Source organism: Heloderma suspectum, chromosome 5, assembly GCF_057233095.1.
Source record: "Heloderma suspectum isolate Gila_16-S chromosome 5, 16-S_ref, whole genome shotgun sequence".
In the NCBI taxonomy this organism is placed as follows: Eukaryota; Metazoa; Chordata; class Lepidosauria; order Squamata; family Helodermatidae; genus Heloderma; species Heloderma suspectum.
This window is the reverse complement of record NC_139462.1, coordinates 219,153,059-219,169,513: the sequence shown is the minus strand read 5'-3', so window position 1 is coordinate 219,169,513 and position 16,455 is coordinate 219,153,059. Positions and strand designations below refer to the sequence as shown.

General features: G+C 45.6%; 1 protein-coding gene across 2 annotated transcripts in view; it reads left to right on the top strand.

Annotated features, from left to right (window-relative positions):
• DPP6 (dipeptidyl peptidase like 6) overlaps positions 1–15,870 on the top strand; it is a 783,164-nt gene extending 767,294 nt beyond the window's left edge. For both annotated transcript variants that reach the window (XM_084855092.1, XM_084855093.1), the window contains exons 20-26: positions 3,510–3,704; positions 4,001–4,055; positions 8,638–8,749; positions 10,422–10,480; positions 11,633–11,705; positions 11,851–11,924; positions 13,360–15,870. In XM_084855092.1, coding sequence (XP_084711218.1) covers positions 3,510–3,704; positions 4,001–4,055; positions 8,638–8,749; positions 10,422–10,480; positions 11,633–11,705; positions 11,851–11,924; positions 13,360–13,506 — 715 coding nt within the window. In that variant the 3' untranslated portion in view covers positions 13,507–15,870. The remainder of the gene's footprint in view (positions 1–3,509; positions 3,705–4,000; positions 4,056–8,637; positions 8,750–10,421; positions 10,481–11,632; positions 11,706–11,850; positions 11,925–13,359) is intronic.
• Positions 15,871–16,455: the final 585 nt, after the last annotated feature.

The following is a 16,455-nucleotide window of genomic DNA, read 5'->3' as shown; positions in this document are numbered from 1 at the left end:
CAAAGCACTTACTTCTACGCAAATACCGCCATAAACAGCTGCAATTTCCAAGTGTAAGTGTCTTACAGCTGCAAATGGCATAAAATATGTCATTCACAGCTGTAATTTTCCCATGATAGGCGAATGACAGCTGCCATTCGCCTATCACGTGTTTTTGTAAGCTGGAGAACTCCAGCAGACATGGCAGGGCTCTGGAGAAATCCATGGGGCCCCAGGCAGTCCTGATTTCCCTGCGTGGACTCCCCCTGGACCAGACATTAGGGGCTTCGCCCATCCCTAGTGAGGAGTGCATGGCTTATTTCCAGGCAAAATGACTGGGAATCCAGGCACCCACATACTTCAGTGGTAGTGTGGCCACTTCCGGCTGCAGCAGTGGGGGAGGGGGTAGCTCATGATTCATTCCAGGGGGGGTAATGTGCCCCCCACCCACCAGAGTTGCCCGCCCCTGACTTAGTCTGAACACTTTCTGAACAAGTCTCCCATTCCTAGAATGTGACCTTGGGCCCCGGTGGAACAGGCAGGACTGAAAACTAATAAATAAAAGTCAAACAATGTTGCTGTTGTTTTCCTTTTGCAAGCGAAAGAGGGAACGATGACATTGGTAGAGTGTTCCAAAATGTCATCCTGAAGTTTGCTTGAAGGCAGGACAGAAGCTCGGCTATGAAGCCCGGTTACATCACATCCAAATTATCTCTGTGGAAATGTGCTTCATTATACAAGTGCTCAAGGAAGATTGGTACTCATCAAGCTAACAGCACTTGATTAGACTGCCTCAGAATGAGGACTCACTGCTGGGGGCAGGGGGGTGTTGAATAAATGCACATCAGCCAAGTCGCAGGCACTGGGAACAAACACACACACCACCCACCCAGGAGGAATGTTGCTGGATCACTACAAGTGGGGTGACAATGAATGGCATCAGTAGATAGGATCTAGTCATACTTGGAGTAGACCCCTTGAAAACAATGGGACTTAAGTTAGTCATGACTACCCATAGTGTCATAGTTTTCAATGGGTCTTCTCTAAGTATGATTAAATCTGGGCCCAACCCAGTATCTTTGAAGCAGGACTCGGCAACTTGTGTCCCTCCAGATGTTTTGGCCTACACCTCCCATCCATCCTAGCCAGCACAGCCAATGGAATTGTAGGACAAACATCAGGAGGGCCATAGGTTGCCCACCCCTGCTTTAATGTCTGGGGGGTGGGTCCATTTGCAAACTAATCCGGCCAACTGCACCACCCTTTCTTGGTGGAAGCTATATTTGGTTGCCACTTAGCTTCCAAGCTCATTTAGCGGTGCCGGTTTAACCTTTAAAGCCCAAAACAATCTGGTCCGGGGACTGTGCCCCTTCCTGCGCAATTCTCCTACCTCTCCCCGCAAGACATTTTCAGATTCTGATAGGGTGCTGAGGGGTTTGGATCCCTCTGAGGAGTTTGGATCCAGGGTCTGCCTTCTGTTAATGGAAGGGCTCTGCTCACAGAAGGTGCCTCTGCCCAAATTTGGGGATCACACTCCTGAACCACAGCTCATCCCATTTGGCAGGGTCTTTCTGTGTAGGGATGGATGGACTCATCTCCGTCCAGTCCCATCAGGTGATCAACAAGCCGCCGTCACCACCCACCCGCACGAGCTGCACCACGGGAGCTATGGGACAGCTCGGCCCTTTACTCCTGTAGTGCTGAGTCATCGCCCCTTTAAGGCAGATATAGACACAACATGAGATTTGCGGAAGTAACAGAGCTGCAATTTTTGTGCACAATGGTGACTCGGTAAGGTGACAAACAGCCTCGCAGTGCTTCCCACCAGTCATCAAGCAGGCAAGTGAGCCCCCCACAGCCCAGCAAGCGGTGTCCGGGTGGTCAGTCGGGGGGGGGGGAATCCATTGGACTCCACCCCCTCCTTGGACTCTCACGCCATCCCTACTTCTGTGTAACATGAAAATGTGTAACATCATCAGGGGGTTGGGGGCTGCAGTGAGGAGGGGGTAGGGAACTCAGTTTCGACCAGCCCAGTTGCACATAACTAAATCTGGAGCCAGCCCTGGTTATTAGAATGATGTTCATGAAGGGCCTTTTCTAATGTGGCCCCATTCTGTCAAATTATCTTCCCCAGGCTGCCTCCAAGGTTAACAACCTGGTCATTTTCAAAAAAGGAGCTCAAAGTTTCTTATTCTGCCAGACTGATGGGCTCTAGGGTTTTTGTATTAAAACAGGTTTAAATTATCTAATATTACAGATAATTTTTATTGTCTTACACTCTTTTATAATTATGTTGTTTAAGGAGTTATTTTAATTGGTAGTTATATGTGCTTTGTTGTATTTTAGTTTTGTTTGTTCCCTTGGGGGCCTTTTTCAGGGTCAAAGAGGGGATAAAATGAAAACAAATGAATTTAAGTTACTTCTGACATTCATACCACCTTGCCAAAGACCCCCCATTCATTCTCTTTTGAAATTGAAAGCGGATACAATCATTTACATTTGCCTTAGTATGGCCTGAGGCTGCAGTTGCCCTAAAAAAATTAAAATCAGTCAGCTTGGCTTGTCAAGGAAATGTGTAAAGATACATCATTTAACATTGCTATTAACATATCTGTTTGGCTGCAACCTTGCAAAAAAACAGATCTCAGTCATTAAATGACTCAGTGACCTGGTTTGCATGACACAACAGCCCACCATGGATTAATTGATCCATGAGGGCTGTTGTGCTTTTGTATGGCGCCTGCAGACTCCTGGCGTGCCATGGCTTGTCATATTGTGCGAACCCGGGTGGCAGGCATTGTTCAAGGGTTAACTCGATGAGTTAAAATAACTCATGGCTTGGTTTAGGTTTATTTGAGGGTTGTCTAACCCTCAAACAACCCCTGCCCACTGGGTTTGCATGACACGACAAGCCACGGCAAGCCAAGCAGTCATGGCCACCATGCAAAAATGGGGTACATGGGCGCCCGGCACAACGCAACAACCCCCATGGGTAAATTACCCCATGGTGGGCTGTTTTGATGTGCCAACAGTGCTGACGTGTGTTCTCTAGACTGGTGGAAATGGGGTGGCCAAGTTTCCTGGTTTACCCTGGACAGTCCTCTATTTTGGAGAGCTAACAAAGGACAGTCTTCTATTTGCAGGTGTCCTCTATTTGATGGGCTGGTCAGTCCAGGCACCTGACAATCTGCGAAACGCAGACAGAACAGATCTTACAAGATCTGTACATCCCTACCCATGGCAGCCATTTTGTGATGGACGGTTTCTCAAATTGCTGAATATGCCCACAGCCCTGGTCTATTCTGACTGACAGCAGCTGTTCTCGGATCTCAGGAGAGGTCTTTCACACCACCTGCTCCCTGACCTTTTAACTGGCTATCCCAGGAAGTGAACTTGGGGCTGTCTGCTTGCAAAGCACGTGGTCTGTCCCTGAGCTACGGTCCCTTCTTTCCCATTGCCTTTGCTTGTTGACCATCCAGAGCCACTCACAGCCCCCATGTCAATGTGCACTTGCATTTCTCCTGTTTCAGTGATGGAACTCCTGGCACTCAGAGTGTAACAGAAAAGTTTGAAGTGAACTGGGAAAGTGTTATGGTCAGCAACCACGGCGCCATCGTGATGAAGTTTGACGGACGTGGAAGTGGCTTTCAAGGGACCAAGCTGCTACATGACATTAAAAGGAAGCTGGGTGCTTACGAAGAAAAGGACCAAACAGAAGCTGTCCGGTGAATGGCGTAGCCCTTTGGGGAATGAATTCTGTTTGTAGTTGTATGTTTGAAAACTAAACATTTACAATGATGTGTTAAAATACGAAATGATCTGTACTATTCCATAGAAACAGTGGGAGCACTACAAGGTAACTGATGAGTTCAAGCCAACAGGCATGACCTCTGTCTTTGGCAGCTGACACTTCCATATATCAAACTGAAACTTGGCCAGTGGCGGCGTTAATACTTCTTAGCTGCTATATTTCAGCCAACCTCTTCCTTTAAGATAATCACATCTCTGTTTTCTTTTTCAGTGCAATGCTGCAAAAGACATATATTGATAAGTCTCGAGTCGGTGTGTTTGGAAAGGTGAGTGCCTTTGCAATCAGCTCCAGCTTGCTAAAGAAGTTAGATCCATCACACCGTGATGGATTGAGTGTGCCCAGGGTTTATTATGGTTCTCTTTTTAACAACTACGTGCTGCTTCATGATTCTGAGGATGAGAGCCTTGGTTTTTAAATCAAGTCATCAATCAGCGTTTTCACGTAAATCCTGCTTTGAAATTGGAAGATGCCAACTGTTTTTGAGAGAACGTTGTGGGATGAAGATTCTCTTTTTTTATGTCAGCTCCCAGCTAACATTAATTTTCTTTCTGGAGGCTTGTTGAATTGTAGGAGGAGTTTATTCAAGCCTATCAAAAATTTGCTAATTTGCATTTCAGGAGATGTAAGGCTGAAGCTCAGTACAATTCAAAATAACTCCTGGCTTAATTTTAAGCAAGTATTATTAGGAAACAATGGACCTGGGTGTGAGAGCAGCAGTGAAGGCTGGGCAGGGCTCACTAGACTGCCCTGATGATGTTCATGTCCCTTAACTTTTACTCCGGCCTCTGATCCTTTGGTGGCTTTCCAACTTTTATGCAATTTTCCCCTTTCTGAAAGGTTGCCTACTCAAAAGCTTAGTTTCTGCCACCAAGAGCTTTAAGCTAAAATATGCTGGCACTTTTGGGTTTTGGCCCAGGGCATTGCTAGGTACTTAAAAGATCCAGGGCACAGGCCCGTAACACAAATTTGCATGTGATATATATATATATATATATATATATATATATATATGTGTGTGTGTGTGTGTATATATATATATATAGAGAGAGAGAGAGAGAGAGATACACACACACACACACACACACACACAGTACATCTCACCACAGTGTGGAAGACTGTGATCAGGTGACTTGGGTGCCTACCTGTTCAGTCTGTGTTCAGGTGCTAGATGCTGACTGGCAAGAGTTCTTATGGTTCTTTATAGTTAAACAGGAGTTGGACTGGACAGCCCTTCAAATGGAGGACAGTCCTCTGGCAACCCTTCAAAGAGAGGATTGTCTTCTGTAAACAAGGACACCTGGCCACTCTGCTTCACAATCAGTATTGTGCCTGTTCACAGATCTTGCAGTCATTTGACTGGATGTCTCTAGGCAAGAAAGTAATTCAGCACCTGAGAGGTAGAGTGGAGGGTGCAATGCTGAACCACCACCACCCGCCCACCACCACAGTTCACTCGCTTCTCAAGGACAAGGCATCATTGTGGTGGCATCCATAACAGGACATGATTTGACTGGGGCTGGAGCTGCTCTGCCTTAGAAAAACATGGACTTGGGGATTGAAGAACTCTAGGTTAGGCAAATCAGACATTTTTTTGCATATCCGTAGTCCACTGATGGGGAACAGGTAGCCTTCCAAATGTAGTTGGGCAACAGCTCCTATCAGCCCTTGCCAGCATGGCCAATGGTCAGGGATTATGGGAGTTGTAGTCCAACAACATCTGGAACACCGTGCTCCATTCTTGCCTTAAGCCGATTAAAAGTAGGGCTGTGCACTGCTTCAGTCCGAAGCCCAAATAATGAAGCGAAGAGGGCTGATTCGGAGTTGCCTCGTCTTGCTACGAAGTGGAACAGAACAGCACCGAGGTGCCCCGAACCGAAGCGGGTCACCTACAAGGCGCCTTGGTCCGCCTCATATATTCACAGCTCTTCTTATGCCTTCTGAGCAGCCCAGACAGGCTGTCTCCAAAATGTATCAACTTCTGAAAGATCACGTGGAGAGGTGGAGGAAGGGGAAGGTGGGGGGAAGGGGAGCGGATGCAGAGCGGATGCCAAATGTATCAATTTGAGAGAGATCTGGCCACTGGGAGCAGCAGAAGATAAGGAGGGAGGGGGAAGAGCACAGGAGGAGGGTGTGAGCTTTGGTGTGAGTCAGCCTCCGTTTGCTCATTGTGAGAGAAGCAGTGTTACTGGAGAGGAAAGGCCAACTGTGAACATTATTTGGCTAGAGCAGTGGTCTCCAAAGTGGAGTGCATGCACCCCGGGGGTGGTGGTGGCGCAAAGCGATCCATTGTGATGTGCGAGCTGCCTGATCATTGAGCAGCCTCCTTCCCTCTGCCCTGATGAGCTGCCATTGTGGGCAATGATGTCAGCAGTGGCGGAGGCAGCAGGATGGGACAGGAGCCGAGAAGGAAGCTCCATGGCATTTCTCTCTCCACTCCAGTCCTATCCTGCCTCTGCCGTGGCCACTGAGAGCAACTGTGCTAGTCTCTGCCAGGCATGGCAGAGGAAGCCATGGCACTGGAGTAGCTGGCTTCCTGCCAAAGCAGAGCAGGAAGGAGATTAACCTTCCCACTCTCCTTTGGCAGAACAAATTCAAGAAGAAAGTGCGTGCTATGGGCACTGTTAATCCCAGTTTTGCACCATGGCTGCACCCACGAGTGGTGGTTCCATGATGTTTCTGGTTCAGTCCATGGAGGCAGAAGTGCTCTGTGATTGGATGGTGGTTTGGGGGGTGGTTTGGGGGGTCTCCCCTTTAAAAATCACATGAAATCATGACGATCCCTTTTTGATTTCATGGATTCTTGTTTTACTTTCTTCCTGTGCTATGACAGCTGTGTTAGCGTCTCCCCACCCCACCCTTCTTTAATAGGTTTACCAATCAGTCTTGTTAATTTAAAAATCCAGAAAATTTCACTGTAGTTGCTTATCTACACACACACACACACACACACACACCTTTTCAATTCTCTCTCAACTATTAGTTTGCCCTTGCTTTGATTCTGTCTAGAATACACACACACACACACGCACACACTTTTTCTTGTTCTTGGCTCCTCTCCCCCTTCCCTTCTCAAGTCCTGTATTCCTTCCCTTCCCATTTTTGAACTCTTCCCCCCGCCCCAAAGTAAAAAAAAACCCCTTCTCTTCTGTTAGGATTATAGTTAGCCCCCCGCCCTTTGCTTGTAGTTTAGTGTTTGCTTTTCTTTTGCTCGTGTGTGCGCATGTGTGTGTGTGCACACACGCTTGTGCCGTGTGGACAAGCAAACAGTGTGTGTCAAACGACTACACACAGTCCACATTTCCAAAAACAGTGGGCAAAGCACTACACACATTAACAGCTTTTATTTAAATAATATAATACTGCACTGTGTGTTGCAAAGCAAGCAAGCCCAATAGGAGGTATCTTGGGAGACTTGGCAGGGGCAGAGGTGGGTGAGGTGCTGCTGTGCCCGCCTGGCAGGTTGCTATGTTGCTTCCTGCCTCTGTCAGTCCAGCAGACCACTGTTGTTGCTCTCCGTTCAAGTCAATGTGCCCACCTGGCAGGGTTGCTGTTTTCGTCTGCGTCCTGCCTACTAGCCAGTGTTTTCCCAGGCAATGCAGCCAAAGACACTCTGAGGCTATTGACTGTGAATAGGAAAGTAGTAATATTTGAATTTCAAAGAAACCTACAGCAGAGTTTAGGGATAGCGACCTCCTCACCGCTTCAGCACCTAACTTGATTATCCGTTTATGAACCTTGGTTTGAGTTTCTGAGAACAGCACCCTTTACCTGCGCCTTGCACAAAAACTAGCAGGCCAAACTGTCTGAGATTTGGCAGGTAGGATACACTCCAGGGGGGCTGAGAGGGGCCCAAAGTTCAAGCACCTCCATAGAAATGGTGAAAAGTTATAGCTCTTTGCTTTGAGAGTTTTGTGGAAAAAATTAATGTTAACTCCACAGAGCACAAAAACCACTGGACCAAACTGTCTGAAATTTGGCTTGTGGAGTCCCCTCCAGGGGGGCTGAGAGTTCCCCAAATTTCATGTATGTATCTTAAAAAGTGAAAAAGGTATGGCCATTTGTGTTTTCCCATGCAAGTCAATGGGAAAACGCCAAAAACGAGTGATTTGGATGTCCGGAGGCGACATCGAAATCAGTCTGAGGCGGAGCAGGGCTGCTTCGGAAGATCTGAAGTGGCATCTGAAGCGCAGCGAAGGGTCCGTGCACAGCCCTAATTAAAAGCGTGATCTTATGCATGTTTAGACAGAATAAAAAGCAGTGCTGGCTGTGGAATGCTGGGAGTTGCAGGACTTCCTTCTATCTAAACATGCATAGGATTGCACCCTCAGACATGTTGGGTGATGCTTTCTGTCTCCAGTTTTGTGACATGTTTACACTGGTGTCCACAACTGCAAGCAGCGTTTTGGGTAGAACAGCCTTCCCCACCCTGGAGTCCTCCAGAGGGATGGGTTGCAACTCCCATGGTTCTCAGCCAGATATTAGTCAGAGGCAACCTGGACAGCAGCACACAGCCTTTTGTCTTTGCAGATGGCTCAAAACTGATCAGCCAGGGATGGGCACGGGGGTGCCGCCAATCTGTCACTGCAGCTCTCTTCTTGTGTGTGAACAAGCAGCATAGCGTAACGCTGAGAGCGTGCCGCAGAAGGACCTGATGCTTGTGTCCTGCACATCAGCATCTCGGGTTCATTAAGAAGCGTTTAGCGAGGGGAATGCCATTTCCCAAGCAATTCAAGTATGGGCAGCATTGTGACAGGGATTTCATATATATATTTGCAGGCATGACATGAGAAAGATGTTTTTCCACATTTCCAGCCCTCATCTTGTTGTTTCCTTCCCTTGCCTCTCAGGATTATGGAGGCTACTTGAGCTCTTTTATCCTTCTTTCTGGAGAAGAGAATAAGGACCAAGTCTTCTCATGTGGCGCTGCTCTTTCCCCATTGACAGACTTCAAATTATATGGTAAATACTGGTCCCATCAGACCAATATACGGAGGCACATATCCCATTGTTCAGTGATCATACTGGGCAAATGCTGAAATTGCTGTTGGACTCTGACAATCAACAATTTTTTGGAGGGAGGGTTAATAAAAAAGCAAGTCTCTAGTCCTTAAGATTGCAAAGATTATTGTGGGCAATGTGTAGGAATGCAGGCTAAGTAGAAGGTTCTATGGCTGGGGCGCTTCATGCCCCTCCCATGACTAGCAGACTAAATAAGGGGTTCGATCCAGATTTATGTTGGATCAACTCTGCTGGTGGAAGTGGACTTCTCCACACACCCCTTCCCACACCAGCCCCCTGAAAATGCTACAGAGAGAGTCAGGAGACCCCGATAAATGGGGACACCTGTGGTGTACGTGGGAGGGAGGGAGGGAGGGAGGGAGGGAGGGAGCGATCCCCTAAAACTAGGCAGAGGGGACTTCTATGTGCAGAGCCCTTCCTCTCACGGAAGGCAGATACTGGATCCAACCCAAGCAAAACAGTCACAGGATAACCAAATATATGCAAATTGTATTCAGCTGCATAACTGAATAGGTCCAGTCAGCTTTGTATAGGTTGCAGCACTGGGCAGACTATTAAACTGATTTGCTTCGGATGGATTATCTTTTGATTCAAATGTCCTGTGAGGAAAAGCCAAATGTAGTTCAGGTCTTGCTTGCCCTTCGTTATTCTTTAAAATAAATTCACTTCTATATCTGATCGCTGGCAACACTTTCACACTGTGTTGGTAGGCCTCTCTGGTTGGATGGCACCTGTTTCCTGTGACTATAATATATACGTATATATGTGTTTATTTAATGGGTTTAGATCAGGAGTGGGCAACATCCAGGCTGCATTGGCCCCCGCCCCCACCCCCGGGCCTTTAATGTGGCCCCTGCTGCTGCACTGCCGAAATTAGGCAGTAGCAGCAAAACAGTGGGCAGTTTGCTACAAAAATTTCAGCAGGATGGTGGCAGCTGAAAAGGGCCAAATTTAGCTTGAAAACACGGCGTCCACCTTCATTTAAAACTAAAGTTGGCCTCTTGCTGCTGCTGTAACTGTCGTCCCACCAAAATTCAGCAGTAATACAACAATTGGGTTGTTCGGCTGCTGTGCCACCAAATTCCAGCAGCGGGACAGCAGCAGGGGTGTAGGCTCAGGGAGGGGGCTTTCAGGGATGGAAATTCGCCTCCAGAACTCCTGGTTTAGATGGTGCCCTTCAATATAAATACTGACTTCACATCAGTAAGAATAAAAAATAACCATAAACAACAGCAAAACAGTACAAGAATTAAAATAGCAAATAAGATCTCCTCACAAGGTAAAAGTTGAAGCCCTTGGAAAATAAAAAGGTGGAGCAAGCCTCCTTGGGAAGAGAGTTCCCTGGTCAGGGAGCCACCACGGAGAAGGCCGTCTACCCCAGTTTACAGTGACACCCGGAGGAGGGAATGCATGCTCTCAGTGCACAAACAGGCTGGTGCAACTAATACATTTCATCGTTGCTTACAGGATGTGCAGAAAACTAAAGCCATCCTTTTTTAATTTCTTAATATGTCCAGATCAACAAAACAGAAAGCAAAACTCAGTCCCTATCTGAAATATTGTGATAAGCTTGGTAATAATACCTAACTAATTTCTTTTTGTTTGTTTTCAGCTTCAGCCTTTTCAGAAAAATACTTGGGTTTACAAGGAATTGACAATAAAGCATATGAGGTAATGGCATTGGATAGCCAAGCTGGCTGTGGGAGCATCCGTTTGTAGCACTACTGGAAGGTGTGGCCTAACTTTTTAGCCCCGCCCTCTCGAGTGCTGCTTGAGAGCAGAAAACATGGACTAATATCCAATGTTAATCCTACATAGAGCAGATTCATTGAAATGAATTTCGGTGGGTCTGCTCTACATAGGACTAACATCGATGGCAGGAGAAAGCAAAGTGGCTAGTTTTAGAAGTACATCTGCAGATGGCATAGGCTACGTGACTTGTATTTGAGAATGTTTGCTTGTTGGTTTAAGATATAAATATCTTGCCTTTCAGTGTAATAAAACATTCAGCAAGTGGCTTCCAAAGATTAAAACATTGTAAAATACTAATCATTAAACAGTAAAACCACAACAATAAAAACAGAAAACCACATGAACATTTTGTAGGAGCATAAAATGTCTCCATCACCGCTCCTTACATCATAGGATGGGTTTTAACCAGCTACCTGAAACTAAACTTTGTTTGGCGGGGGCAGGGGGGATCCATAAAGGGGGTGCTACCACAGAGAAGGAACTGTGGTGCTGGAGAAGACTCTTACGAGTCCCCTGGACTGCAAGGAGGTCAAATCAGTCCATCCTAAAGGAAATCAACCCTGACTGCTCATTGGAAGGACAGATACTGAAGCTGAAGCTCAAATATTTTGGCCACCTAATGTGAAGAGAAAACTCACTGGAAAAGACCCTGATGCTGGGAAAGATTGAAGGCAAAAGGAGAAGGGGACAGCAGAGGAGGAGATGGCTAGATAGCATCACCGATGCAATGAATATGAACTTGAGCACACTCTGGGAGAGAGCGGAGGACAGGAAGGCCTGGCGTGCTATGGTCCATGGGGTCACGAAGAGTCGGACACGACTTAACGACTGAACAACAACAACCACAACCACAGAGAAGGCCATACACCAAGTTACAATCTAACGCATGATAGCTGAGATAATCTATGTGAATTACCAAAGCTTCAGCCTTTAAGAAAAAGTGCTACTTGTATACTGAGCATAGTTTTTGTCGTTAATTCCACTAGCTGAGTTTCATGCAGTGGTTGATAAGGTTCTTTACAGACTGTTCACACATGTAGCTGACATTCACTTATGTTTCAACTTTCTCAGATTACCAAACTGGCACACAGAGGGATATCAACAAAAGACCAAAAGTTTTTGATCGTTCACGCAACTGCTGATGGTAAGTACCTGCCTGTGGGCACACAGCCCATTAGCTGCTCAGCCCATTTTGCATGTTTAAAAACCCTTGCTTTGATTTTTATTTTACTTTTCATCATTCGGTTCATTACTTTCTGGCTCTTACTGATCCTAATCTGGTTTTACAGAGAAAATCCACTTCCAGCACACTGCTGACCTCATTACGCACCTAATTAGGGCAAAGGCTAATTACAGCTTGCAGGTAAAGTATTCTTGCGTGATCACTCTCTTTTCTTAATACAGCTGTTAATTCTGTAACACTGGTTGGGCGGAAATGAAGATCAGGATCTACTGGTAGATCTCTGAATGGGCAAGGATTTCTGACCCCCAGCAGTTTAACATTCGCAACAACAAAATAACTCCCACCTCCCCTATATCAGACTATGGAAATTAAGAAAACTAGGTGGAATGGATCTGTGGGTGGAAGGACTGCGAGCTCAGTTCAGTTCTAGTACTGCGACCAAATTCCTGGGCTCAGAATGTGCTTAGAAGTACACCGGTCTTTAATTTTAAGTGCATGCCTTTTGCACCTGGCTCCAGCTGGTGGATCTCGAAGTTCTAGTAAGACACAAAGTAGATCCCGCAAGCCTGAAGTCTGCTAACCTCTTTGGTAACACACACTGTGCACATAGAGGGTGATATACACATTGACATGCAATAAAGCCATTCACTCTTAAATTGCTAACGGCAACATTGCTATACTGGCCTTCCACCCTGCTGCACTGGGGCCAGGGGTGAAATTCAGGGCAAGCTGAGCTGGGCCAGGCCTACCTAATTATTTTAAAGGGTGGGCCCAACCTTTAATAACCTTTGGTTATTATCATCTTGGGGTCTCTGTATTTAAACTTCTACTTTTAACTGGAAACAATAGAAATGTTTTGAAAATTAAATTTTGGTTTATTCCTAATGGATAGTCTCTAGTGTTAGCCCTACATAGAGTAGACTCATTGAAATGAATGAGGCTTACCTTAGTCATGGCTAGTTTAAGCCCCATTCTTTTCAGTGGGTCTACTGTACAAAGGAATAACATTGGATACTACCCACTGTATTTCAGTCAATACAAACACCACTAAATAGACTACAACAAGCCCCAGAACACCTTGACTTGGGATGGGGTGAGCTATGATGTGTGGGGGGGGATCCCCTAAATTTGGGAGGAGGGACCTTATGTGAGTGGAACCCTTCCTTGAGAGGAAGGCAGATTCTGTATCCATCCCAAAGACCAAGAAAAAGAGATGGTAGCCAGGACCAATCATTCCCTATTTAATAAGGGGCAAGTGGATCCAGGTGGTATCTCTCAGTAGCTTTCTGTTTAGCTCAGGGAGTAGCAAGCATTCGGTGGGCTGAGAGGGGCAGGCTTGGATCATCCGATCTGACACCCCTGTTGAGGCCCATCTTGCCAAGTACCAGTGGAAGGCTCTGATGACAGTGAGATGGTGAATCTGCTCCAGGTTTCAGCCATAACTCTAAAGGACCTGTCCAAGGTACAAAGCAGAACTCAGAACCAGAGCTCTGACTGGTTCTGACTGAAACCCAAGAGCGGATTCACAGCCCCACTGACATTGGAGCCACTAGCCTCCACTGCCAAGTACCCTGGGTCTGAAGCCCTGCTCACCGCTGCCCTCCTTCTTCTGCAGATATACCCTGACGAAGGCCATTACTTCAACAGTCCGGCCCTGGAACAGCACCTGTACAAGTCCATCATCAATTTCTTCATGGAATGTTTCAAAGAGCAGGACAAAGCCCCTGTAGTTTCACCGAAAGATGAGGAAGATGACGATTAACCCCTTGGGCTTGTGCTAGTGAGCACAAGGCAATTTCTAACAATAATATGCAACTGCATCTCTCTGTTTTTCCCCCCTGGAGAAAGGAGCATTATGCGAGCATGTATTTAACAAAACTGAAAAGGGAAAGCAGCGTGCCTGCTTGCATCGGATCCTGACTCCTCCCTTCCTGAATGGAAGAAACATTCAAGCATGAAGAACTCGGCAGAAACTGCTGTTTAAAACAAACGAGGGGGGGAAAGGGTCGGATCACCTTTCTTGCCACAAAGTGACTTCTGGAATAAGATGCTCCATCAGGAAACTGGACTAAGAAGGAGATTTTCCCAAGATGACTCTAAAAAGGCCCTTTGCATTGAAAGGATTCAAGCAGTAGGAATGAAACCCACCATCTGTCTGTGTTACGGTTCCCTTAGTTAGCACCTCATCGTCTCAGATAAAACTACCAACCATGGAATAAAGATTATAGCACAATTATTTTTCAAAGGTACTGATTCATGTGTTGTTTGCCCCATTGTCTTCTCTGCATCTCAAATAATTGGTCATCGCTGCAGAACTGCTCAGCTGAGCAGAGGCTTCCTTTGTAGAAAGCCCTGCTGTAGTTACACTAACCTTTAATTAAAGTTCATGTACAGTATAGGTATTTCTGTATATAGTTTTTACCTGTTACTCCCTTTTACTTCCACCTTGATCCTTCAAGTCTGAAATGTATTCTGGGTAAGGAGAAAAAAATACTTAAAATGAAGCAGACTACATGATAAAACTAAAGTTCCTGCTTTAGATATCTTTCCTTCTAAAACACGCAGGAACGCTTCCTGTAGATTTCTTTAATGCACTCATTTCAACTTAGCTTTATGGATCTGACTCCAGAAAGGTAAGTTACATGTTACATGCCATGGTAACATCAAATATCTTGACTCAGGGTTTTTAAAAAAACCCAACAGTTGTCATTGGGGGACGGGGGGGCGGGGTGGCAAGGAAAGCTGTATGGCAATTATTTCCCCATGTAGTTTAGAAGCCTACCAGTCTGAACAGAATCTCCTAGAACCACAGTTTTCATGTAAAACAGCAAGCTTCTTGTCCTCATTGTTGTGGATGAAAGGTCGGGACAATGTGAGAAGCGACGCTGAAAGCATCAGGTCTTGATGGTGCTTAGAGTATTTAAGCTGCAATCTTATACACACTTATGTGGGAGTAAGCCCCATTGAACTCAATGGGACTTATTTCGGAGTAGACATGCAGAGGTTGCACCGTAAGGATGGGACCTCCTCTCTCACTCTATGAACTCCTTGGCTCAGATCCTCTTGAATTCCTTCTCTCCTTACCCATCCACAATTCCAGCCTCTGTCAGCTGTAATTCTAAAACTACAAATGTTACCTTCACAATCATTTATGCATTTTACATCAGTGTTAACAAACCTGCTTCTTTGTATTATATATTATTGTGGTGATAAAAATCTAGGTTTGGGGGTTGGAAGTTTCCATTCCTTTTTCCCCTGTGGAACTTTAAACACATGCTCTCTCTTCTCGTTCCCTCCCCAGAGTTCTGGGGAAAAGACCAAACTATTTCAAACCTATCCCAAAACATTTTGAATCCCTTACTTCTTCTTTCTTTCTTTCTTTTTTTTTTGGCAAGTGTTGCTCCCTGTAAATTATTCTGACCAAATGTACAGCTAGTATGAATACTGTATAATTCATTTTGTTGTAAATAAAAGGAATGTAAGTCTATGATTTGTTAAGCCCACCCCACCCCCAATCCAGTATTACTACGTCTTGTGTTCAGCATGCATGAGGTAACACTTGTTTGCCTATTAAGACCCCTTAGAAGTATTCATTCGAACTATATCAATTGTGTGTTTCTTTTTTATTGCGTTTGACAGCTTGAATGTCAATACAGATTTCTACATTTTTCATTGTGCTGTTGGTCAAACAGACACCCCAGACAGCAACAGAATGCTGATACCTTTCACAGTGTTTTTCATCGTGTCTCCATTTTGTTGTAGGTTCACTCTGTTGGCTGTTGGTGGTAATTAGATCATCATGGAAGATTTACCAGTAAACCAAACACACAAAGTAGGGCGGGGGGGGGGGTCTCATTTTTTTTCTTTCATAATTTTCTGTGCATCAGAATTCATATGAACAGGAATTGCAGACTCATGCGGCTGCCTTCGGCCAGATGCCAAATAGACCATGTGAATGCTACATGTCCAGGTTTCGATTATCTTTCGGGCTGGTGTGCTTGAACTGAACTTGATCCAGAACAGCAGAGAGCCTGCTCTGTTTGTAAACTTTTGTAGAGGGAAAAGCCCAGATGTGGCATAGTAGTCTTTGTTCATCCATGAAATAAAGCATTATTTTACCACCCAGGTTGCTGTGGTTACTTTTTGTTAAATAATTTGTGACTTGAACTCTTGCTCCCCATGTGGTACTACTAACTTCAATATAGTGTCTGCAAGCCAAATGCAAATTCATAAAGCTGTTCTGTCTATGTTGGGCTCACAAATTTCAGCATCCAACCACCAGGCTTTTCCACTTCTTTCTTGAATGAGGATTTCTGGCTTGATCCAACACCTGGTCAACAGGTGATTGGGCCTCGTCAACAGGCTGGCCAGTTATGCATCATCAAAAATGAGTAAATGCATCACCCCTACCCCCAAAGGACAAAAGATGACACAGACAGCATATGCTGATTTATATGCATAGATGCAAATTAAGAAATAATTACTGTAATTCAAATAGAAATACAACACATCTCACTGTCATGGGGAAGACTGTGACTAGGTGACATCCTGTATGTCTGCTCACTCTGGGTGCTAACTGCTGATAGGCAGCTTTCGGGCCCTTGCTTTCTCTTCCTGGGGTTCTTTATCTTGAAACTGGACTGGGACCAGAAAGCCCTTCAAATAGAGCAAGGATGGGGAACTTGTGGCCTAGCCTACAACTCCCATCAGC